Source organism: Paramisgurnus dabryanus, chromosome 10 (assembly GCF_030506205.2).
Source record: "Paramisgurnus dabryanus chromosome 10, PD_genome_1.1, whole genome shotgun sequence".
NCBI lineage: Eukaryota > Metazoa > Chordata > Actinopteri > Cypriniformes > Cobitidae > Paramisgurnus > Paramisgurnus dabryanus.
The window spans coordinates 17,716,605-17,741,369 of record NC_133346.1 but is presented as its reverse complement, the minus strand read 5'-3'; the positions used below and the strand labels follow the sequence as shown (position 1 = coordinate 17,741,369).

Sequence of the window (24,765 nt, the reverse complement as noted above, 5' to 3'; positions counted from 1 at the left end):
AGTGTAAGGGTCTTACAACAATAAACTTTATTTTGAAAATCTGTTTTTTTTTTCAATCTTCTCAATATTATATTCAGGTCAGTCCTATGATAAGTACAACATAAAGATACTTATGGTAACATCTGCAGATTTGCATTAGCATTGGTTCAAATTTAAAGGTGCAATGTGTACATTTTAAGTATTTTTTATATGTTTTCAGTGGTGCATAAGGATCTTACATAATGAACTAGAATGAGCCGTTTTTATCTACATGCACCACTGGTCTCCTCACATGGAGGTCGCCTTTTTGCTACGCCATGTTTCTATAGTAGCCCTAAATGGTCAAACTGGATTACAGACAACGATATGTTTGTCTCAACTTCCAAATAAGCCTATATTGTAGCTTCTTTATGTGCTTTGAAATGAAGATGTGAGTGGTGGACTGAAGCATTAGTTGCCATTTGCATTCGCAAGGCATGTTTGTTAAAACTAGTAGTTATATTTCCTAATTAAACTAAGGTCTAGTCCTGGCTTAAGCTAATTCCTGTCTGGGAAACCACCCCTTAATCTACTTTTTTATTATTCTTTTCTGTAAGAAGGAACAAGGCATCTTTTCGTATGCTTTTATTTTGAAATCTATGTATAATGTATGCATAACTTTTAATCGACATGTAATAATTTTAAATTTTTATTGTAAAATATTTGTAATAAACATTTAGAAAATAAATTTGTGTAATTTTCAAAGGGCTATTTTGTTAATCTGTTTCATATTATATTTACTTTGATATTTGGGCTTTTATAAATAAAAACAATACTACGGTAATCAAAAGTATTATTTCAAACAAAAATAAAAATAATTTTACACAACATTTGACATTTAACATCTTTTTAAGTTTACTACACATAGGCTAGGCTTACTATGTGGCACTGCTTTTTTCATTATTATTTTTATTTATTTGATGTCTTTAAAAATATATAACAATTTTATGTTGACATTTGTATCACTATATTTTAATTTAATGCAAAAATAATGTCATTGTACAATAATAATCTCACACAGTGCAATGACAATAAAAATCTTGATTTGTTATGTATAGTTTTATGTTATTTAATTTCATTAGTTGGTATTTTGTACACAGATATTGGATACTAAGAGGAATACAACCAAGGATGCATCAACTTAAAATGCATGACCTTCACATACAGTAGCACTGCAGGTGACGATATCAATTTAAACAGGTCTAGTCCGTATTCAGGTAAAACGACCCACAAAAGAATTTATGAACGTTTAACTTAATAGCATTATTTCTCGACTTCCAAATAAGCCCTGTCAATCACGCCTAGATATTATTAGAAACATAAATGCACGTGACCTCTAATATGTGGAGTCGCAGTTTCACTTTAAGAAGCATGTAAACAAAGGCTCTTTTCTGCGTTAGTTTCGGTGCTGGATGCATGCCATCGAGCTATTCACGAAGCATTCTGCGAACATCTGGCTTTATTACTGCGTGCGTCAACTGCGTACGTGTGTCAGTGATTGTGGGCAGATGCGCGCATGCTCATTGTCAGGGGGAGTGAGAGGAGCATGAATGGAGCAAAATGGCGGATCATGTGCAGGTAAGTAAATGAATTTGTTTTGCTAGCATTAAATTAATCAAATTTTGATCTAGTTCAGTCTGGTGATAGTTTCAGAGGCTCATTTCGGTGATGCGTGCACGTATGTTTTAAATGCACGCGTCGCGTTACGGAAGAAACAGACTGGCATGGTTTATTGGATGCGATTACCAAGTGTTGACTTGTGGCCTGTCATCATGTTGATTTTAACTCTGTGGTCCACGATAACACATTACTCTGCAGTATTGTTCAAAGTTATCTGAAAGCAAATTGCAACGGTTTTGATTGTAAGCACCGGGGATCGCTCATCCCGGATATATCGTTTATAATACGCTGCATGTAACTCCATAGCGACAGTAATTTTTACATTGTAAACAAGGCATCATCTCTCGTAACCCCTTGCAGTGCATTGGATGCACTGACTTCGTTTGGTGATCGATGATAATTTGTGCTCATCGAGAATTTGTTCAAGACTAAAGCCTTGCGGTGGGCTCAAAAACACATTTGCATTCAGTTATCTGTCACTGTGTTGCGGTAAGCAAATGCGATCAGTTTGTTCTGTAGCTCCTCGCGATGTTAGCCTGTAGCTAGTGTGCTAACTCACGAGATTCTCCCGCGCGCCGCCTCGCCAAAGGAAAAGCCCAACGGGAATTCACTTTTTCATTAAAATTATGATATAAAAATACTTTAAAATATTCCGTTATTTTTAAAGGATACGTTTAATGATATTAAATATGTATTTTGTCAACATTTTCTTAATAATTGTAGTAATAGTACACTCAAGTGACTACGCGGAATTACTCAGACGATGTGATGAAGGCACACATTGAAACAAGTAGTACCAAATAAAAGCTTTTCAGAAATGATCATGCATCTTATTTAATAGTTCATTATTTGTTGTTGTTGTTATGCGGACTATATCGGTATGTATCGCGATGTTGTGCTTTTCAACGAAAAGCACGCGGTGCAGTCAGCCCGGTTCCTTTTACATCGACGTTAACTCTTGTCTTATTTAATTACCGGTCACGGTTTTGCTCATATGAGGGATTTGTGAGGCACTCCTGGCAACCTTTTTCTCGTCTGCAGATGTAGTGAAAAACTGTTTATGTGCCCCTCATTATTTTTGTGTGTTTGCATAGTTGCACTGTCAGCCATTGCTGCTTTTGACAGCTACATTATTATAGCTGTGAACTGCCAAACAAGACAGCATTTTTTTTACACGATGAACACTACAGTGTGATCACTCATCTTGTAAACAAGCTGTCCCTAACATCTGACAGGTCGAGGTCAGAGGTTAAGGGGGTCTAAGGGTTAAACACAGTGTTAAAAAACTTACCTTGAAATGTAATGAAGCGTGTTTGTTGGGGATATTTACCTTGTTTACCTCAGTGTCATCTGAGTGAACATACGTAAACATTAGCTCTTGCGTTTCTGTTGCTCAGATCGTATAGCGCCATTACACCAGCAGTGCAAAGGTCATAGGATCGATCCCAATTAACACCGATATTAATAAAATATAGCTAATAGTTTGCTTGAATATGAGATGCTGAGAATAAAATCGTCTGCCAAATGCATACATGTAAAGAAATTTCCTCTGTGCTTTCCTCTAATGCGTCCCCTTCCTCTGTCATTCAATTAGCAGTAATAGATTATTTATTACCACATGAGCGTCTTGCAGAGTCCTGTGTATTTACTTACTGTAATGCACTTGTCTTGTACCGAACCAACTAACTTGTTCCAATTCATGTACATTTATGAAGTTGTCAAATATATGTTAAGTTTAAATGACTCAGCATTTTAGGCTTTAATTGTAGGTGCTCAGAGACTTGAAAACTTAACTGTGGCCTTGTATAAGATGGCCTTATTATTTGCATACAACATTTAGTGACAGCATACCCACGGCAAGTTAATATTGAAATCATTAACTGAGCCATAACCATATTACATGTTCATAATGACATTAGCTGTAGTAAACCCCATGCATGTTGCTTGTCTTTAACTGGAGTTGTCTTATCTCCTCTCTGCAGTGCCTTGCACATACAACTTGAATTTATCTGTTGGGATGCAAAATGCATTATATCTCAGTTCCTTTAAACTTTTGGGGTACTCCCTGTTCATTTAGGCATGGCTGATTTAGTTATCAAGATGTTTTTCTTTTATCTGACACATGTGGGAATGAAATGGCAACTTTAAGTTGGCGGATGCACAATATTGTGCTTTTAAGCTATATGTGGGCTCATCATAAAGGACTGCCGGGTGGCCCGGGGCAAGCGTGAGAGACATTCAGGCCAGTAAACAGTAATTTCACTTGCCCAATCAGGCCAGTGCTTCACCCTCGGTTACTAAAATATATTTTCATTAATGTATATTATTTGACATCTTTGAAGCGGACATTTACTTGGGTAAAACACGACGTAAGAAACAATGCAATATTTTGCACAGTTTGCTGTCAGTTTACAGGTAAAGCAGAAAAGTTGGGAACCTTTTTTTTTTTGTTGAAACATGTCTGTTGTATATGCATACAATTATATTTGGCTTTGAATTATTATTTTTAAATATGTGACACTGAAATTTTTTTATTGGGGCCAGTGAACATTTTGGCAGGGCAAGTGAAAACCTGAACCACTGGCCCGACCGTTTAAAAAATTCTTTGCATTGAGCCCTATTATTTTTTTAGCATGGACATGAACTTTGTATTTGAAGCTCTGCATTTTATCTGCTGATGTTGATTTTGTATGGTTATGCTCCATAAGGGAACAAAAGACTGTTCTGAGTCAAAGGCTTGTCACACTGGTAAGATGTTTGCTAGCCGTTTTATGGTGTTGTTGCTGTGTATCACAGACTTTTTTCAATTGCCGTCGTCTAATTTTTTATCCTTATGCAAACTAGATACTCCCTTAGTGACCTGAAACAATAACTTCAGAAAATCGTTAGCTGTAACATCTATTTCGATGATTAAATAAATGGGTTATGAAATCTTCTCTAGCAGAAAAGCACACGTTTCTTGTGCATTATTATTATAATTTTGGTGCTTGCTAAGGGTAAAATTTCCATTAGTAATAATGTAAACAAACTCCTAATCCACATAACTCATTCTGCACTGTTTGTATAATATCTCAAATTGTGTTATATCACTTTTGTAAGCATTGGATGTAGGGGGCTCTGATCTCTTTTGGGTCATTAATGCTATATAGCAAGTAGGGATGCTCCGATCGATCGGCCGCAGATCGGTATCAGCCGATAATGGCATTAAATAACTCGATCGGTACTCGCTAAATTTGCCGATCTCATAAACCGATTTTTCTGTTTACTTTTGTCATCATAGGGCTCCTGAATGCGGCTGCAGTTAGAGAGCATTTTTACGAATATTTGTTGTGCTTATTTATTTGATTCTCTATTAAAACAATAATGTACATAATTACTGCGAGTAATATAACAAAGGCAACATCTGTGGTATTACTTTATCTAGAAAAAAATGTTAATAGTTACAGTCATCAAAGAGCTTGCATATCAGCTTGAAGAATCTGTATCGGCATTGGTATCTCCGATCACGAAGACAGCAAATCGTCATCGGCTGCAAAAATCCTGACCGGAGCATCCCTAATATCAATGCGTGACCATCACACACTAGCAGCTGCATAGCAACACCCTGGCCTCTTGCATCATCATAGTATCATGGTGATGAGTTTTGCATCTTGTGGTACAGATGGGATATGACTAGAGCCCGACCGATACGCATTTTTTTGGGCCGATGCCGATACAGATATTAGGGAGTAAAAAAACACCGATAACGATATATCGGCCGATATTCTTTGTGTATATTATAGTACAGTACACACATACTACAGTATATTATACTACAGCAGGCTACTGTACATATAATACACTATATACATTAACAGAATATACTATATATAAATACTTTTTTTGCAATGATCACTCACAAATGTGGTGCTCAAACACTTAAAATGACGTGACAAAGATATGTAATATAGGCAGGTGTGTTTTACAAGTTAACAATAAACTTTATTATCCAAAATGATTCTGATATAAGTGCACAAAACAGTAAACTTGACTAATTATAAATAACTTTAAAACACAAACAAAACAAAATACATATAACTTAAATGATTGTCAGTTTTGACGAGAATAATGTTATATTGGGCTTATTTTGAAAATGGAAACTTATAAAGTCATTTTTTATTAGCTTTACAATAAGTTATGTGCTTCACAAATTAATTAGAAACTTACCGTTAAGACGACAATGCTTGACTTGCTGACAACATAATGATGTAGGCTTATGTTTAATGTACTGCACAACGTTTTTATAACACGAACCCACAGTGTTCTGCCGGGACTTTAAACTTTTATAAAACTAAAGCGTCTTATCTCCGCCGCTTTAATTTAGCGAGGGTGTAAAGTTGCGCGAGCTTATTTAATCAATTGCTTTGAAATGAGCATGTTCAGTAACAGCACAAGCAGCTATACTCCCACAGACTGCGCGGCAGTTAAAGCGCGTCCTTTCTCCGCCTCGCGTCATTTCTTCCGCTTGCGTTTTAAACATCTCGCAAGTGGACAAAAGAGACGGATTAAAAACACCAAATGTAAACCGGAATGTGTCTTTCTCGCCCACTTATAATCCAATCGACCAAAGCGCGTCTTAATACCAGGTGTAAAATGTTGTGAAGAAACCGCGTGACTGCCACCACCTGAACTGAGGGACTGACAGAAGTGAAGGGGGGTTGGCTGGTGTCACTACAGTGAGTGACCTGGGTCACCATTAGAAACCAGTAGGGCGCACTCTGCTGGACAAACAAGTACTTACATCTTTCAAAAGCATTTAATGTCTTCTGTAACGAACGTTCATATCGGCTTCATATCTGCGGCTTATACGCCGATACAGATATATCTGCGACAGGCTCATATCGGCCGATAAAATCGGCAAAACGATAAATCGGTCGGGCTCTAGATATGACCCACGAATGTGTAAGCAGGAAAAAAGCACATGTGGAAATAAATCTGATATGAATTGGATACATGCATTCGCGTCCACAATGTAAGAGGACAGTGGATATTCCCATGTCAAGACGTGTTGTGCGTCATTGAAAATGCGACGCTGGCAAATGACATCAACACCACCTGCGATCACATTTCTTAGTACAATGGAGGATGGCCACTCCACTTAGTGGAGTAATTTTGAAGTTTTATTACTTGCTACAGAGCTCTATAATCTTTTATAATCATTTTGTCTGTGTCCATTGAAATGCATATCCTAATATGATTTTTTTTGCCAAGTGTTTAGTGTAAATGCTGATAGCGGATACAAGTTGGTTTTTAAAGATAATGTAAGCGGGTTGTCCAAAAAAAATAATGATTTAGGCAACAAATCGGAATTGGGCATCAAAATTTGCAGTGTAAAGATTTTCTTTAAGTCATGATTTTTTGGTGCATAATGCAATTTTTTGCCAGCCATGCAGTTCACTTAATGCATTGTCTTTAAAATATGATGTGACATTAATAAAACAGTTAGGGCTAGTAAAATAATGTCATTTTGCAATGAATTGATGTGCTTTTTGAATCCATGCTGCTGTTGAAAAGGATGAATGATACATAGCCTTAATTTTTCCATACTGCAGGTTATAAGACTTTGGAAAGGGAAAGTTTGTGCGTGATGTTACTGTGTTCTTGGAGTATTAAAATTTCTTCGATGTTTTTTGCTGACACTAACTTAATGTTGGTCTCTTTCAGAGCCTAGCCCAGCTAGAGATCCTGTGCAAGCAGCTATATGAGACCACAGACACCACCACACGTCTGCAGGCTGAGAAAGCCCTGGTGGAGTTTACCAACAGTCCTGACTGCCTGAGCAAATGCCAGCTGTTGCTGGAGAGAGGAAGTGTAAGTACATTTAGGAAACTGTGCTGGATTTCTGAAATTATCTCTGTTTAAGATCTCCATTAGTTTGAGTCTAGCATCATGCTTTCATATTTTTGCATCGCTGATAGCTAACCAGATACTGTGCTTTTGTGGTATTTTAACAGTCCTCGTACTCGCAGTTGTTGGCTGCAACGTGTCTCTCCAAGTTGGTATCCCGTACAAGCAACCCGCTTCCCCTGGAACAACGCATTGACATTCGTAAGTTTAAAACGTTATGGGGCGGTTTCTTAGACAAGGTTTAGATTTATCCAGGACTTGGCCTTACATTCTCTGGGTCGTTTTTATAAACATACCTTACAATTACTGGTGTGAATCGTGAGACAAAACAATGGTACTGATACATTTTAAGCAGTCTATGGCATAGAGTCTATGGCTTAAGTCAGACGCAGAAGTATAAATCAAGTAAAAGCTGACAGAGTGGTCATTTTGGATAAACATGTCGAAAGGAGGTGTAAAGTCATTTATTGGCATTACATCGATTTTCTGAAATGATACTTATTTACTGTTGGTTCCTTAGGAAATTATGTTCTTAATTATCTGGCAACCCGGCCAAAGCTTGCTGCCTTTGTGACACAAGCCTTGATCCAACTCTACGCCAGAATCACCAAGCTTGGCTGGTTCGACTGCCAAAAGGAAGATTATGTCTTCAGGAATGTCATAGTCGATGTGACAAGATTCTTGCAGGTAAGATAACATCTTTTAAAAAAACACAGAGACTTTACACTTACAAATATAACTCATGGACTTCCTGTTTTAACTGCGCATGGACTAGAGCTGTTTTTTTAAGAAAACACTTTAAATGTGAAGAAGTAGTGTACAAGTAAAATGCTTAGGTTTATTTTAATGTCTGTGAAAGCCGTTTGTGATCAAATTTCAAACCTTATTGCAAATTTAGTGCAGTTTTATTTCTTGTGCAGGACTCTCAATGTGTAACATAATTTAAATGCTAATGCAAATCACATTATCTGGACCCAAGATCTCGACTTTCAAAGTTTATTGAAAACTTTACATGCATTTCGCAGACACGTGTTCCTAGGAATACAGTAATAAAGAAATATAATTTGAATGCACTGTATGTTGCTTTAAATAAGCATTTGCCTGTAATGTAAATGCACTGTGAATGATGGGATAAATGATCATTTTGATGTATGTTTGAATCCTTAAATGATGAAATGTGTTCCTCTAGCTCAACGTGTCGAACATGGTACTGGCATGCCATGTATGTGATTTCCAAGTATAGTTTGAATAAACTATATAACTTGAATGTGTAAATTAATTTATATTCTTAAAATGTCACATGAATATATTAAATACATGAAATATTTATTCATACGTTTAATAAATATTGTTGGACTGGTTTATTTTAATTATTTACAATTATTGTTAGAAAAACAAATTAATTTATTATTTTACATTATTTCAGGATAGTGTTGAACACTGCATTATAGGAGTCACAATTCTTTCCCAGTTAACCAATGAGATTAACCAAGTAAGTGCTCTATGTTTTGTCCATTTTTTCATTTATATAATTTTCTCCTATTTGAGGGGTGACATTTTTGTTGTACGTTGTTTCCTTTTAAGTTATTTTCCCAAAATCTTTAAATACAGAGATTAGGTAATATGATGTATGTAACCTGCTAGTCATGTGATCAGATGTGTCTTGGATATTTGTGGTCAGAAAGTCACACTGACTTAATTTTTGCTTCATTAGGCTGATTCAACGCATCCGCTTACAAAGCACAGGAAGATTGCATCATCGTTTCGAGATTCCTCCTTGTTTGACATCTTCACACTTTCCTGCAACCTTCTCAAGCAGGTGCCGTATTTGCTATTCGGTGTCTCACCAGAAACCACAAAAGCTGTAGCATGTTCAGACTGACTTCCCAACAGTGCAAATAAGGCTCAGTGGATTATTCTGTTTGTCTCTAGGCGTCTGGGAAGAACTTGAATCTGAACGATGAGAGCCAGCATGGGCTGCTCATGCAGCTCCTCAAACTGGCCCACAACTGCCTCAACTTCGACTTCATCGGTACATCCACTGATGAGTCTTCAGACGATCTGTGCACCGTCCAGATCCCCACCAGCTGGAGATCAGGTGAGCTTCAAGCGCTTGCAACACCAGAGTTGTGGGTTTGATTCCCAGGCACAAAGCTGTAAAATGCATACATCTGCCAAATGAGTAAATGTAAACTTTTGAATGGTAAAAAGTTAAAAGAAAATCATGTTTCTCATTATATGTCTGCAGCCTTTTTGGATTCCTCAACCTTGCAGCTGTTTTTTGATCTGTATCATTCCATCCCTCCTTCACTTTCTCCATTGGTAAGTGTATGAAACTGTTAATGTGTACATTAACACATGCTTTTTAATCTTTCACTTAGTATTGTTAACTGCTTGGTGTTTAATGTGCTGCTCTTTGTTTCCTTCAGGTTTTGTCTTGTCTAGTCCAGATAGCATCTGTCCGGAGGTCTCTCTTCAACAACGCAGAAAGAGCCAAGTTCCTCTCCCATTTAGTAGATGGTGTAAAAAGAATATTGGAGAATCCACAAGTACGACATCCAACTTTACTCTTGTTAAAGGAATAGTTCACCCAAAAAATTAAAATGATGTCATAATTTACTCACCTTCATGTTGTTATAAACCTGAATGAGCTTCTTTAATCTGTTGAACACAAAATATATTTTGATAAATGGTGGCAGCCACATGGTTGGGGAGAAACAAATACTATGGAAGTCAATAGGCTTTATCCCCAGCTGCACTACTTCCTGAACTTCAGCCAGCTCCTTGTTTCCTGTCTGCCATTATTGGACAAACTTATTAATCCAGGTGTGTCTGATTATTGTTGTTGTGACTACTGAGGTCAGGCACACCTGGATTAATCAGTTTGTTTGTGACTACTGAGGTCAGGCACACCTTGATTAATCAGTTTGTCCAATAATGGCAGACAGGAAACAAGGAGCTGGCTGAAGTTCAGGAAGTAGTGCAGCTGGGCATAAAGCCTATTGGTCCTGTCAGCTTTATGGTTACCATCATTTAGCAAAATTTATTTTTTTGTGTTCAACAGAAGAAATTCATACAGGTTTAGAACAACGTGAAGTGAATGACATCATTTTTATATTTGGGTGAACTATTCCTTAAACGCACATCTATTTAAATAATCATAAAGGTCATTGGTTTGATTTCCACATATTGATAGAAATGTATTTTGAATGCACTGTAAGTTGGTTTGGATAAAAACGTCTGCCCGTGTTTACCAAAACATCTTTTTATGTGGCAGTTTTTTTCAGAAAGTAAGAAAATAAACTACAAATTGTTTTAGAACTTACTTAAAGGAAAACAACACCGTTTTTCAATACTTTGCTGTGTTCTTACCTCAGCTAAGACAAATTAATACATACCTATCTTTATTCAGTGTGTGCACTTTATTTTTGTACAGCGTGTCGTGAATGTGTTAGCACTAAGCCTAGCACCATTCATTCCTTAGGATCCAAATAGGGATGAATTTAGAAGCCACCAAACACTTTCATGTTTTTCCTATTTAAAGACTGTTAGATGAGTAGTTACACGAGTAAGTATCGTGGCACAAAATAAAAAACTTTTGGGCGCAGTAATATTAATGGAAGTTTGAGCGAGAGGTGGAGTAGTCAGGAGTGATGATGTTACTGCACACTGAGGTCCAATTGCTGCAAACTAAGTGCCCTTTTGCCATACAATATAGTTATCATTTTATCCGCTTTAAAAATAGCCACGTTTTATTTTATGCCACCATACTTGTCTAACTACTCATGTAACAGTCTTTAAATAGGGAAAACATGGAAGCTTCTAAATTCATCCCTGTTTGGATCCTAAGGAATGAATGGGGCTAGGCTAAATGCTAACACCTTCACAACGCGCTGTACAAAGATAAAGTGCACGCATTGATAAAAGATAGGGATGTATTAATTTGTCTAAGTTAAAGTAAAAACAATTAGTAAAATATTGAAAAACGGTGGTGTTTTCCTTTAAACTACGTTTTGACATATTTTGCGATTCACAATTTTTTTATCATTGGTTTGTAGAGTTTGTCAGACCCAAACAACTACCACGAGTTCTGCCGACTGCTGGCTCGACTCAAGAGCAACTATCAGTTAGGCGAGCTGGTGAAAGTAGAAAACTACCCAGAGGTCATCAGATTGATCGCTAACTTCACAGTAACCAGTCTGCAGGTGGGTCAGATCCTCCACATGCTGAACCCAGAGCTTCATATTTGTTTTCTATCATGTCTCTGAGCAATACAAAAGCTAAAACCAGCCAAAAGCCAAATAATCACAGAGTTGCTGCTAAAATGGAAATTAAAATAATAATAATAATAATCGCTTTAATATCTTACAGCACTGGGAGTTTGCCCCCAACAGTGTGCACTATCTGCTAAGTCTGTGGCAGCGCTTGGCGGCATCTGTTCCCTACGTAAAGGCCACAGAGCCGCACATGTTGGAGACCTACACCCCTGAAGTGACCAAGGCCTACATCACATCTCGTCTGGAGTCGATACACATTATTTTAAGGTATTGCAATGAGCACACTTTCACTTTTTTTTATAAACAATCACAGGAAGGAGAAAAATATTGTGTTGTGTACTAATAATGATATTTCCGGTATACATAGGGATGGTCTTGAAGACCCCTTGGATGATGCCGGCTTGGTGCAACAGCAGTTGGATCAGCTGTCTACCATCGGGCGATGCGAGTATGAAAAGACCTGTGCTCTGCTGGTCCAGCTCTTCGACCAGTCGGCCCAATCGTACCAAGAGCTTCTGCAGTCCACCAACTCCAGCACGATGGATATAGCGGTACAGGAAGGTGAGGTTTAACACTGAAGAATCCAGGCCTATGATTGAACACTAAATTACTATGTAAAGCAAATGTTATGGTTCTGTTCAGGGCGTTTGACGTGGCTGGTTTACATCATTGGCGCCGTTATCGGAGGAAGAGTTTCATTCGCTAGCACAGATGAACAAGATGCCATGGATGGGGAGCTTGTTTGTCGGTGAGGATTCATCCGTAGTTATGTGTTAAATACCGGATGCATTGTGATTTGGTAATTCTGTATTTAAAATTGTTTTTGATTTTGTCGTTTTCAGAGTTTTGCAGTTAATGAATCTCACAGACTCTCGACTGGCCCAAGCGGGAAATGAAAAGCTTGAGTTGGCCATGCTAAGTTTCTTTGAACAGTTTCGCAAGATCTACATCGGTGACCAGGTGCAAAAATCATCAAAGGTAATTAAAGCAGACACATTTTTTTGTGTTTCATTTGTTTGCTGTACACTACATCTTCAAGTGCCTCCTAAAGGTTGAAGTATGGTCAGTTTTTTACGTGTATGGAGGTCCATGTACTGTGTGTGCATGACGCTTTTTTCGTTATCAAAAAAGTGTGCGCATACTGTAAGCGCACCGCCAGATTTTTTAATCATTGTACGCGTTGGTTGAGCATACACGTACCACAGTATGTAGTATGTAGGCCATGAGAAGTATTGCAAATTGTCGCATTGCGCATATGTCAAATGAACTATGCATTGCAAGGCTGTATGCATAAAATAACAGACTGTACCCAGGGCTTTACAGGTTTGTTTTTACAAAACAAAAAATTAGCTAGCAGTGAATCATTGTTGACCTTTCTTGCACACGCACAGAGAGTTTTACCTTTGAACTCTTTAAATGGTTGACTGGTGATGGTGTTACATCTGGGTTTTGTAAAGGGACACTTGACTCAGCTCTGTAGCATGCTGTGTTGAGTGCTTTGTTTTATCTGCTGTGTTGTGGGCTTTGTTTTATTTGTTTTTTATTTATGGGGGTTTATAAAATGGACATGCAGGCTTAAACAAATATGTTTCTCTTTTATGTCAGCGATCAAAGTGTTTGTCTAACCACAAAGTTAATCGTTTTCTCTAAAGTGTGCCACTTTCAAAGCATAAATAACGATGATAAGTGGTTAACGATAGAGAAACGTGTTAAAGGAACAGTGCGGTCAAAATGAAATTTCTGTTGATGTTAACTCGCACTCCTGTCATTCCAGACACTTACAATATAGCACAGACTTAAGTGCTATATAAATAAATTGTACTATATGTCACAACTAAAAATGTTTGGGGCATTGCAGCCAGATTTTTCAATGAGGACGTTAGAAGCCTTGATTCTTGTTGTCCTACTATCATTTGTATCATTAAAGTATCTCTGCTGGTCCAAGCTGGAGAAAAGTGTTCTTTGTATGCTTCTTGGATATAATTACAACAAACAGTGTATCAACGACTCCGATAGGGAGGTGAACAACTAGAAAAATAACACTTGATGATAATAAATCCTTAATATGACATGGATTGTGTATGTGGGGCGGAGTTACACTGTGTCTATTAGTCATTATATTTCATTAAGAGATAAGTTTAAATTGATGATTTTATTAAAACGCCAACTAGATTTGACTCATTTTACAATCCCACTGGCATGTTATTTAGAAAAAAATCGCAAGGAAGCTGGTGTTTTTATTGCCATGTCATTGGCTTTATGCCACTGCAGTAAAGGCTTATTGCACTGTTACAGTTAATGATTATTTAATCGATTGATTGATTGATTGTAAATTTAAACGATTATCGAATATGGAAAATTGCATAAATTGATATTCCTAAATAGCATAAAGTTGAAGGTTTTTGGAAGTTGTCGTGTTTCCATTGTGCATATTTTTAAAGGGTATTGGCAACGCAGCTACTGTCGTCTGAAATTGCCAGCCCTGCTTTAAAATGAATAGGACCGCGTCGCTTTGTCGCTGGGTGTCGCTTGTAATTTGAACAAGGCATAACGGCTACCTTTAGCCATGACTAATTTCAATATATGCTTTTCTTTTATACCTATTAGGAATAAAAAATATTTTTTGTTTATTTTTAACAAAAAGGTTACAGATTGCAGCTAATATGTATAGTAATATTATTATACATATTAGTTTCAATCATTAACTTTTTGTTTTGTTAAAAATAGACAAAAATAGATCAGTGGTGTCTTTTTACCTTACCCTGATTCACAATTGAAAGCATATAATAATGATTTATTATTTAAAGGGATAGTTCGGCCAAAAATGATATTAAACCCATGATTTACTCACCCCCAAGCTGTCGGAGTTGCATATGTCCATCGTTTTTCAGACAAACACATTTTCGGATATTTTAGAAAATGTTTTAGATCTTTCAGTTGATTAAATGTAATGTTACGGGGTCCACGACCTTCAAGTCCAAAAAAAGTGCATCCATCCTTCACAAAAGAACTCCAAACGGCTCCAGGATGATAAACAAAGGTCTTCTGAGGGTAATCCGCGGGGCGTTGTTGTAGACATATCCCTATTTAAAACTTTATTAACGTAAATAACTACCTTCCGGTAGCGCCGCCATCTTAGACTCCTCTGTATTCAGGAGAGAGTATTAGCGTAGTGTACGCACTTTTCTTCGTGACGTATGACAAATTCGGAGGGCGGGGGCACAGAGCAGCAGCAGAGTAGCCTCCGTAGGCTGCGTGAGCTCTCATCCTGAATGCGGACGCGACTAAGATGGCGGCGCTACCGGAAGGTAGTTATTTACGTTAATAAAGTTTTAAATATGGATATTTCTACAACAACACCGCGTGGATTACCCTCAGAAGACCTTTGTTTATCATCCTTGAGCCGTTTGGATTTAATTTGTGAAGGATGTACGCACTTTTTTGGACTTGAAGGTCGTGGACCCCGTAACATTACATTTAATCAACTGAAAGATCTAAAACATTTTCTAAAATATCCGAAAATGTGTTTGTCTGAAAAACGATGGACATATGCAACTCGGACAGCTTGGGGGTGAGTAAATCATGGGTTTAATATCATTTTTGGCCGAACTATCCCTTTAAGGTAACTGGTACGATTTCGCAGATGAGTAATACGAGTTTGACTTTATTTCACTTTAACACACATAAAGTAAATAACTCTGCAAATATCTTTTGCGGTTGTATCTTTAACAGAGAGATAGTGATAGAGATGCAAAAGTTATGGATTGCAGCTTTTAATGCGAGATATCAGTAAATATTTTTTTTCTTTGATTGATCCCCAGTTATATCGGAGACTATCAGAAGTTCTTGGGCTAAATGATGAAACCATGGTACTTAGTGTCTTCATTGGAAAAATGTGAGTATATGTCAACTATCAAGCATTTATAGAGTCGCTAAACGAAATAATGCCAGCAAACAAAAAAAAAAACATGCTAACTATGAATGTTTTATTTGACGCAGAATCACCAACCTGAAGTACTGGGGGCAGTGTGAGCCAATCACATCCAAAACACTACAGCTTCTCAATGACCTCTCAATTGGATATCCTTACCCACAAATTTTCAACAATTACAATTCACCTTTTTTCTATCTGTAATGTTTTTGACAACGTGTATGGTTTTGTTTCCTTAACCTCTGTTCTCACTTACAGCAGTGTTAGAAAACTAGTAAAGCTCACTGCTGTACAGTTCATGCTAAACAACCATACAGTAAGTCACCAACTTCAGCTTTTGCCTGTTTACTATTTAAGCTATTTTATTATCTAACAAACTGACAATTTCGCATTTATTTTGTCTAACAGAGTGAGCACTTTTCTTTCCTGGGCGTGAACAATCAGGCTAACCTCAGTGACATGAGGTGTCGGACCACATTTTACACAGCCCTGGGAAGACTTCTTATGGTAGATTTGGGTAAGGGTGTAACCGTTATAGATCTCATTTCGACTTGGAAAAAAGGTGTCAAACACTGTGTACTTGCCTTTCTTAAGAATTCAATCCATGATCATTGCTAGTGCTATGCTTTAACCATTACAGGAGAGAGGTCATATTGTTATATTAATGTCTAAGGGATGTGGTTTTATTTGTTTGTTGACAATTCGTTTGTCAGCTGTTAAATAAATCCTTATACATTCCAGGATTGTTTTTGATCATTGTAAGATTTTTATTTCGCATCCCACCAGAAGTATAGCGTTTTTAAGATGCATCAGGTTTAGAAATGTACCAAAAAAGCATCTCAATACACTCACCATTCTGTGGTGACACCTGTGGTTATGTCTGCGTGTTTGACAGGGGAGGACGAGGACCAGTTTGAACAGTTCATGCTTCCTCTCACTGCTGCATTTGAAGCCGTCGCTCAGATGTTTAGCACCAACACCTTCAATGAACAAGAAGCGAAAGTGAGATGTCATCTGCTTTATACACGCACGTCATGCATCACTTGCTAAACACTAGTTTATCCGCTGCATTTCACACATGAGAGATTAAAAATGTTGTCTTTCCTTTCAGAGGACTTTAGTGGGACTGGTGAGAGACCTGAGAGGAATTGCTTTTGCCTTCAATGCCAAGACCAGCTTTATGATGCTTTTTGATTGGATGTATCCTTGCGTTGAAACTAAATAACACATTTTAAAAATGATTTTAATATTGTGATAAGATGCTAGTATTGACTTTTTCCTTAACAGAGCTTGTTTGAACAGCTATCCCTCCTACATGCCGATTTTACAGAGGGCAATAGAGCTATGGTACCATGTACCAGCCTGCACCACACCTGTCCTCAAACTCATGGCTGAACTCGTCCACAACAGGCATGTAAACATTTATGGCGCTTCTCCACTTCATAGTACCCAGCGGTTTATGTCCGGTCAGATCGGCTCACCTTACTTTGGCTTGGTTAGCTTTTCCATCGAGTTTTGTAACACTTCGGAGTGAGAGGGATTATATGTGTGTTGGAATGCCCCATACATCCCCATAACTTGATATATTTCTCAGTCCGCCACAAAATTAAAAATGACCACCACAAATAGATGCACATCGCATTTATCACTACCTCTGTCTCACATGACAGTTTCTGTACAAACACCCGTGGTGTCAGTCGTCGCGTCCGCTGAGCCTCATTTAAAGCGTAACTAAACCCCTGGTCAGAGCCTGACTCCACCCACTGGCAATATTTGAAAAGTGGGCAGATCCCAAGGAGATAGAGGGGACGAACTAAGTGTGTGGTGAGATCTTAACAAGGGCGTGGTGATCTTGAACCTGCTTACGTCACGAGTCATTTTTGGACCCAACATCCAATATGAAAATTCAATTGCAGTAGCCACCGTTCAACCTGAAGAGGGCAGCACTCAGGCGTTTTTACACCATATATTGTAGTATTGAAACACTTTACATCCAAATGTCAAAAAACTTACTAAAATCAATAAACAGCACTGATAAAGCCCCATTCTTACAGATCATTAACTAATAAAAGTTGCTTTAGGGTTTAGTTACTCTTTTAGTTGCATTTAAGCATATATATGCGGACGTGCGTGACGCGAATATGCCGCCACAAACTGCAAGTCTGGAAAAACCTGGTATAGTGTTCCAGATTTTCAACCAGTGGATGTTTTCATCGCTAAAAGGGAGTTTGGGAACTTAGAGCAAAGCACAGATGACAACAGGTTTGCTCGAGAGAGCGCAAGCTAGCATGAAGGTAAAGCTAATCTTTTACATTGTAGCGATGACGCTGGTAGTGACGGTTCTCTCAGACCAATCAGTGATCTACGGTGTTTCCGTGTCACATTTTGGTATCAGCTCGGGTCCCTTGGAACCCCAATCGATGTGGTACTAAAAAAATTGGGTACTTTGAACAGTGTCAGTGTTAGCTGTTTATATAGCACATGGTTTATAAGACTCATTTTCTACCCGTAGGTCACAGAGATTACAATTTGATGTGTCCTCGCCGAATGGGATCCTGCTGTTCAGAGAGACTAGCAAGATGATAACAACATATGGTATGTCACCTTCTTCTGTCCTTGACTTGTTTTCTTCATCTTCATCTTGTGTGTAAGATGCACAAATCCTAGCTATAATATAAGAGTCTTTGTTGATTATTGTTATTAAAATAATACTTATCTTCTATTCAGTGCATTAACTTAAAAGGTTATGTAGATATGTAGTGATATGAACATACCCCCTCACTATTGTTTTCCTCTTTTAAAGGAAATCGGATCCTGACGCTGGGTGAGGTGCCAAAAGATCAGGTATACGCGCTGAAACTAAAGGGAATCTCCATCTGTTTCTCCATGCTGAAAGCCGTCCTAAGCGGCAACTATGTCAACTTCGGCGTCTTCCGGCTATACGGTGACGACGCCCTGGACAACGCCTTGCAGACCTTCATTAAGCTCCTCCTGTCCATCCCTCACAGTGATCTGCTGGTGAGGCCATCACTAACTGCTGCTTAAATGATTTACCGTGTCAGTGTCCTAACCATTTATGCATTCATGCTTTCCGTAGGACTATCCAAAGCTCAGTCAGTCTTACTACTCTCTTCTGGAGGTGCTAACTCAAGACCATATGAACTTCATCGCCAGCCTGGAGCCTCATGTGGTCATGTACATCCTGTCCTCTATTTCAGAGGGGCTCACAGCACTTGGTAAGGAACCTCTCGCGAGTGCATTGTAGTTGAAAAACGATTTCGTTTTACTAAATTACTGTTGGTGGTTGTTGTTTATTTCTCCCCTCGCAGACACAATGGTATGCACTGGTTGCTGTTCCAGTCTGGACCACATAGTCACCTACCTGTTTAAACAGCTTTCACGCAGCACCAAGAAGAGAGCGGCGCCCATGGCCCAGGAGAGCGACCGCTTCCTCCACATAATGCAGCAGCACCCTGAGATGATCCAGCAGGTGAGCTCCGTCTGAAAGCTTTCTCATTTTTAACCCATCGAGGTGGTGATCTTCTAACACTTCTTCACGTTCCCACGATCTAGATGCTGTCCACAGTGTTGAATATCATCATTTTTGAAGATTGTAGGAATCAGTGGTCCATGTCAAGGCCGCTGCTTGGTTTGATTCTACTCAATGAGAAGGTAAGTGATGCTTAGAATTTTTTTTAAGCGTAAATATAGATATAAATGTTGATTTTAGTCCATGTTGTAATTGCGAGGGCATTATTTAGTATTTTGCAGATCTGAGGAACAGCATTGTCAACAGCCAGCCACCAGAAAAGCAACAAGCCATGCACTTATGCTTTGAAAATCTTATGGAGGGCATAGAGAGAAACTTGCTGACAAAAAACAGAGACAGGTCATTAAATTACAGTTTTTACACTCGCATCGTATTTATTTCCTTACAGCCAACTCAGATTCTCTCTCTCCACCTACAGGTTTACACAAAATCTTTCAGTATTTAGAAGAGAAGTCAATGACTCCATGAAGAATTCCACATACGGGGTAAACAGCAACGATATGATGAGCTGACATTCCATAGAGAACCGGGCTCCGCCCACGTGTCCCGGCCCCGCCCTGTACTCCCACCCACCCCTGGCCTGGATGCCGGGGGACCACAGCTGCGCAAGCCTGCACCTCCCGCTCCCCAATCCCTAAGAAAACCCCCACCAACCTCTCTCCCCTCACACCCCACCACCCCTTTTTATATTATATTATATATATATAAATATACACATATAAATATATACATATTTTAAAGCCAGTTTCTAGAGGTCATTGCCTTGACCATTATCTTGTCATTCGGGGCTCAAAGTCCAAAGAGAGAGGGTACTGCTGGGAAATGGTAGGGAATGGGTTTGGGGTGTGGGACGGCACTGGTGTGGATTCTAAAGTGGGCGGCAGAAGTCCGAAACGCCCATAGGGATGATGGGAAAACGGGCGTAGAATGTATGTGTGTGTGTGTGTGTGTTTGCGCGTGTGTGTGTATTTTGAGTGCATGTCCGTGGGAGGAAGGGTTAAGATGGGCTGATATACATAGCGCTCTGCTTTTGCCTGCCTTGTATAGAAACACATAAGGAAAAAGTGTACATTTTTTTCATAACATTTTCAACAATGTTTATAATGAATACGATTTAAAGAAAAATAATGAGTGTGATTGAATCTTTTTACAGTCTAGTAAGTTAGTGCAGCTGTGCTGAAGTGTGGGTTTGTATGTATGGAGAGAAAAAAAATCGTTTATATCCGGGTAATGTGGGATTGTGGCGTGAGTGCTGGGGTTGACACCTGTCAGTGGATTGGGGCGGGGTTAAAGGTTGATCACTAGTTTTTCTTCAAATTCAATCTGTGGTCAAAATTGGAGCACAGAGCAGTTTGTAAATACTCTACATTGCAGTGAAGTCTTCAAGAGGTTTACCACATACCTCATTCATATCCCGTGCACGACGCTTGGGTCAACCTTCCCCGTTTAGAGCCGCCGTGACATCCTCCCGTCTTCATCACCAAGGTTGCTCTTGGTGCTGGTCATCGCTGACCTGGGAACAGCCCTAAAACTACAGATTCAGAGCATCACACTAATTGATTTTTCACCATCCCCGTGTATAAATCATTCCGAGATCTCATTTAAAGGACAATACATGCTAACTGGTTCCTCCCTGTTGTCTCTGAAGGATTTGACCATGTCTTTTGTGGATTTGATTAGATAAAGTGACTTATGGTTGTGGTGAAGTTGAGTTTTCGTCAACTCTTTTCCCTGCTTTTTAATCTCACAGGCTTCCAGTCTCTCGTGGCTTTAATGTTGATCTGGCGTTCTTTGGTAGCGAAGCCTCTCTAGAATGTAGCCGTGTCCTTAACTAAAGACCCTGGTGCTCGAGTCGTCGCGACAGGAGTGGATCACTCTGGACTGTTGTCTTTCTTTAGCTTTAACTTCCCGTTTTTCAGTTCTCCCCAACCTCAAAAAAAAATCCAGATTTATTTTTAATAAAAGAAAAGCATGACCAGAAGATGTTATCGGAATGTGGTAGAAATCGGACAGAATATATTTGCAGCTTGTGCTACTCAACAGGTGTTGCTGCTAACTGTTTGTGAAGAACTAGCTCATCTCTTAACCATGTCCAACACTCATGGATGTTCATTAAGTTCTGTTTTTTTTTCTTCTCTTGGTTCCCTGATGTGAATGTGTTTTTTGGCGACTGTGTGTTGGGTCCATCGAGTGATAAGGTAGCTGGTTGAATTTGTTTGTTTGGATGTCTGCTACATATAGTGTAAGCATTGTGACTGCAAAATAAACATCATTGGTTTGTACTACTACGTGCACGTTTTGTGACTGGCAGCCTGTGGCAGATTCTCTAATACACCCTCACCTTGTTTACAATGTCGGCGTCATCGCAATGAAAAGTTTTAGTAGCAATGACGTACGGTTTCTCAAGATACATGTTTGGGATCTTGAGTCATTAGAATAACATCATATACCCCAGGTTTTAAAGACGAGGCTTAAAGGGGTCATATTATGAGATTTTTTTTAAGATGTAAAATATGTCCTTGGTGTCCCCAGAGTGCTTATGTGAAGTTTAAGCTCAAAATACCCCACAGATAATTTACTATAACATGTTAAAATTCCCATTTTGTAAGTCTGATAAAAAATTTGACATTTTGGGGTGTACCCTTTAAAATGCAAATGAACTGATGAAATGCAAACACTGATCGCAATGAGGGTGGTTTGTTGCAATTGCAACTCAATTGTGCTGTCAATTATTTCTTTTCTCTCGGATAGTGCAGATTAAGGGAGCGTTATTATCCCCTTGTGACATCACAAGGGGAGCCAAATGTCAATTACCTATTTTTTCACGTGCTTGCAAAAAAATGGGTTACCAAAACAAAGTTACTGGGTTGTTCTTTTTTACGTTTTCCAAGTTGATAGAAGCACTGGGGACCCAATTATAGCACTTAAACATGGAAAAAGTCAAAAATTTCACACTATGACCCCTTTAAGGCTAGTCCTAGACTGACTGAAAATAACTTGAATATATAATGGACAGTGCCATTTATTTATAATTTTTATACAAGATGCACACCAGTCATGTATTTTTCTAAGGTGTTTATAAAAATGCCATATTTTCTAATAATAATCCAGGCTAAAGTCTCAAACTAATTATTAGATTTGGAGCATCAGTTTTGATTTCATATTAATTTCAATCATTAATATGACCATACTCTGTTAATATTGAAATACATCAGGGTAATTTTTTCGCAGAATGTTATTTATATTATGTATGATGATTTTATGTAAAAAGCAGTACATGGTTTTCACAGGCAGGGTCATATTTTCCAAACTTTACTATCTGACTAAATTTGTCAAGGATCTAATAATGGAAGGCAACAAGATCTTTGTCGCATACTGGCTTAAGTGTTACACAAAGCAGTCATTCTCAGAAGTTAGTTTTTACTTGTATTTATACAAAATAAATTCAAGACTTAAACTGGAAAATCAAAACAATTCACTATAAAACATAATGATGGGGTACAGATGAGAAAAAGCAAATTTTATTACATACATTTACAAAGAGGAACATTTAATTCTTGCTGTTCCATATTATTTTAGGACCACTGGGTAATGTTTTTTCCACTGTTGATAATAATAATGTGTAATAAATGTCTCTTTAATAATAAGGCGGCCACTTGACACATTACGTCATTGGCATGATTAACTCTGATCTTTTTTCTGTTGTTTGGCTTTTGTGGCGGCATTGTGGACGGCATCATTATATCCTTCCCTGTTTCTTGCAATCTCAACGGCGTAAAACTGGATTCTGGTGGCTGAAACAAAAAAATAATAGTTCATATCAAAACCTCCCATCTACTTAAAGCCTTAAATGTGATTATGAGCATTGTCTTGTACACATCTTTAGTTTGCAGGTTCTAGTATACAGATGTGTATTATGTCTGACGTATCATACCAAATATTGTGTTTTCTTCTGTGTAGTCCTTTTGACAGTCAATACGTAATAATGTACCATAATTGAAGTCCTCTACAATACCATCAAACTGGTTACAAAAGGGCCTCCATTTCTGTAAAACAAAAAAGCGTCAAAGTAAAATTACTTGCACCCATTGAAGTGTACTACTCTTAAGTCAAATGTAGTCTCTTTACAAACCTCTTTAGCCTCTGCTGACTTCAGCAGCTCTGGGTCCAGAACTTGAATACTGAGGTCAGGAAACGCTTCCCGAAATTTAGTGTAGATCTGGTCGTCTGATTTAGTTAGCTTTAGAAATTTTGGATCAACTGCAGAAATAAGCTGGAGAGTGGAGAAATAAGCGGTTTACTTAAGCTGGCCATAGAATGAATTTTAAGTAACATAACTTGTAATAAATTCAGTCACTTACATTAAAGTAAATTTCTGCATGGTTGTAGGCTTTCATTGCCCACATTACTTCCAACTGGGCCTGATGGACATGTTTGAAAAATAAGGTTAGCCTTATGTTGTGTTGTTAACATAAACAAATTATTGATCGCAAATGTCAAAACATCACTCACGTCATTTCCATAAGCCTCTGCTGGAAGAGAGAGCGCATGCGCAGCAGCGGTGGCTCCCTCAATCCCCTATTTATAAATAAAACAATTATTTTGTCTGTCTGAAAGCAAAATTAAACAACACTGCATTGATAAATCTAATATGACAAGAATACATTGACAGACAAACGCTATTACAGACTATTTAACGCCATTATAACAGTTGTTATAATCGATTCACAGTAATAATTGCTATAGGTAAGACTAAACGTTCACATTAGTATTATTTATAGCATTTGTCTTAGTACTTATATACATATCTAACGTTAATATCTGGCACCCTTTTCTGTATGTTTTGCCAGATTTTGGTCACATGTACACAACATATATGTTAGCATGCACGCTAACTAAGGCGTCTATATTTACTAACTTGACCTCTAAACGGTGAGTGAAAACATTACATGTTTACAACACCTTAACACAATGTTATTTTTGCCTGGCACATTATTTTTAAGTAGTATGTTTAATGATTTAACATAATAACTAGCCCCCTACCAAAGATGCAAGCACATCCCCCGTGTCCATGCTGACGCCTTCTGACCCGGATGAGCACAAAAGCGTCATGACGAATAACCACGTGGTGTCTGCGTTTAAGGAGTGAAATCAATTTTCTTTTAATAATTTTTACCATTCTTTAATGGAAAATGTATAAATAAATGCGAAACATTATCAACGTATTTGTATAATTTATAATCAAATAGATGAAAGTAGGCTTTAATAATGTTTTACTGCGCACCCTAGTGGTCAAGACCTGTTAGAGCTCTGTTTGATATACCATTGTAGATAGATCGTTTTAATAACAGCTTAGTTTATTATTTGTGCTATATCTTAAGAAAAACACATCTAAATGTACCCTTGTTCATTTCAATAAAAATAAGGAATACCCTGTTATATTTTTCCTAATGTTTATTGATGTTAAATTATAAATCCAAGAC

The 24,765-nt window shown here is 38.1% G+C and overlaps 2 protein-coding genes across 3 annotated transcripts; one reads left to right on the top strand and one right to left on the bottom strand.

Moving 5' to 3' along the window:
* Positions 1 to 1,440: 1,440 nt before the first annotated feature.
* On the top strand, positions 1,441 to 21,564 carry xpo7 (exportin 7). Of its 2 annotated transcripts, XM_065290497.1 has the most exons (29): positions 1,441 to 1,596; positions 7,342 to 7,488; positions 7,632 to 7,725; positions 8,045 to 8,211; positions 8,714 to 8,746; positions 8,951 to 9,016; positions 9,239 to 9,343; positions 9,457 to 9,622; positions 9,773 to 9,846; positions 9,954 to 10,073; positions 11,583 to 11,729; positions 11,896 to 12,068; positions 12,169 to 12,362; positions 12,444 to 12,549; positions 12,644 to 12,779; positions 15,623 to 15,696; positions 15,801 to 15,881; positions 15,985 to 16,048; positions 16,141 to 16,249; positions 16,628 to 16,734; positions 16,844 to 16,932; positions 17,035 to 17,142; positions 18,245 to 18,327; positions 18,536 to 18,750; positions 18,830 to 18,968; positions 19,062 to 19,222; positions 19,306 to 19,404; positions 19,494 to 19,621; positions 19,701 to 21,564. In XM_065290497.1, exons 1-29 carry the CDS (start codon positions 1,579 to 1,581, stop codon positions 19,792 to 19,794), a joined length of 3,297 nt encoding a protein of 1,098 aa, XP_065146569.1. In that variant the 5' UTR covers positions 1,441 to 1,578; the 3' UTR covers positions 19,795 to 21,564. The 2 variants fall into 2 exon arrangements, with proteins under 2 accessions (XP_065146569.1, XP_065146568.1); XM_065290496.1 differs by lacking the exon at positions 8,714 to 8,746 and having other exon boundaries at positions 1,564 to 1,596.
* A 1,217-nt stretch (positions 21,565 to 22,781) lies between these two features.
* pbdc1 (polysaccharide biosynthesis domain containing 1) lies at positions 22,782 to 24,401 on the bottom strand. Its single transcript, XM_065290498.2, has 6 exons — positions 24,326 to 24,401; positions 23,795 to 23,860; positions 23,644 to 23,703; positions 23,415 to 23,555; positions 23,217 to 23,328; positions 22,782 to 23,076 (listed from the first exon to the last, which is right to left on the bottom strand). The coding sequence occupies exons 1-6, from the start codon at positions 24,392 to 24,394 to the stop codon at positions 22,964 to 22,966; spliced, it is 561 nt and encodes a 186-aa protein (XP_065146570.1). The 5' UTR covers positions 24,395 to 24,401; the 3' UTR covers positions 22,782 to 22,963.
* Positions 24,402 to 24,765: the final 364 nt, after the last annotated feature.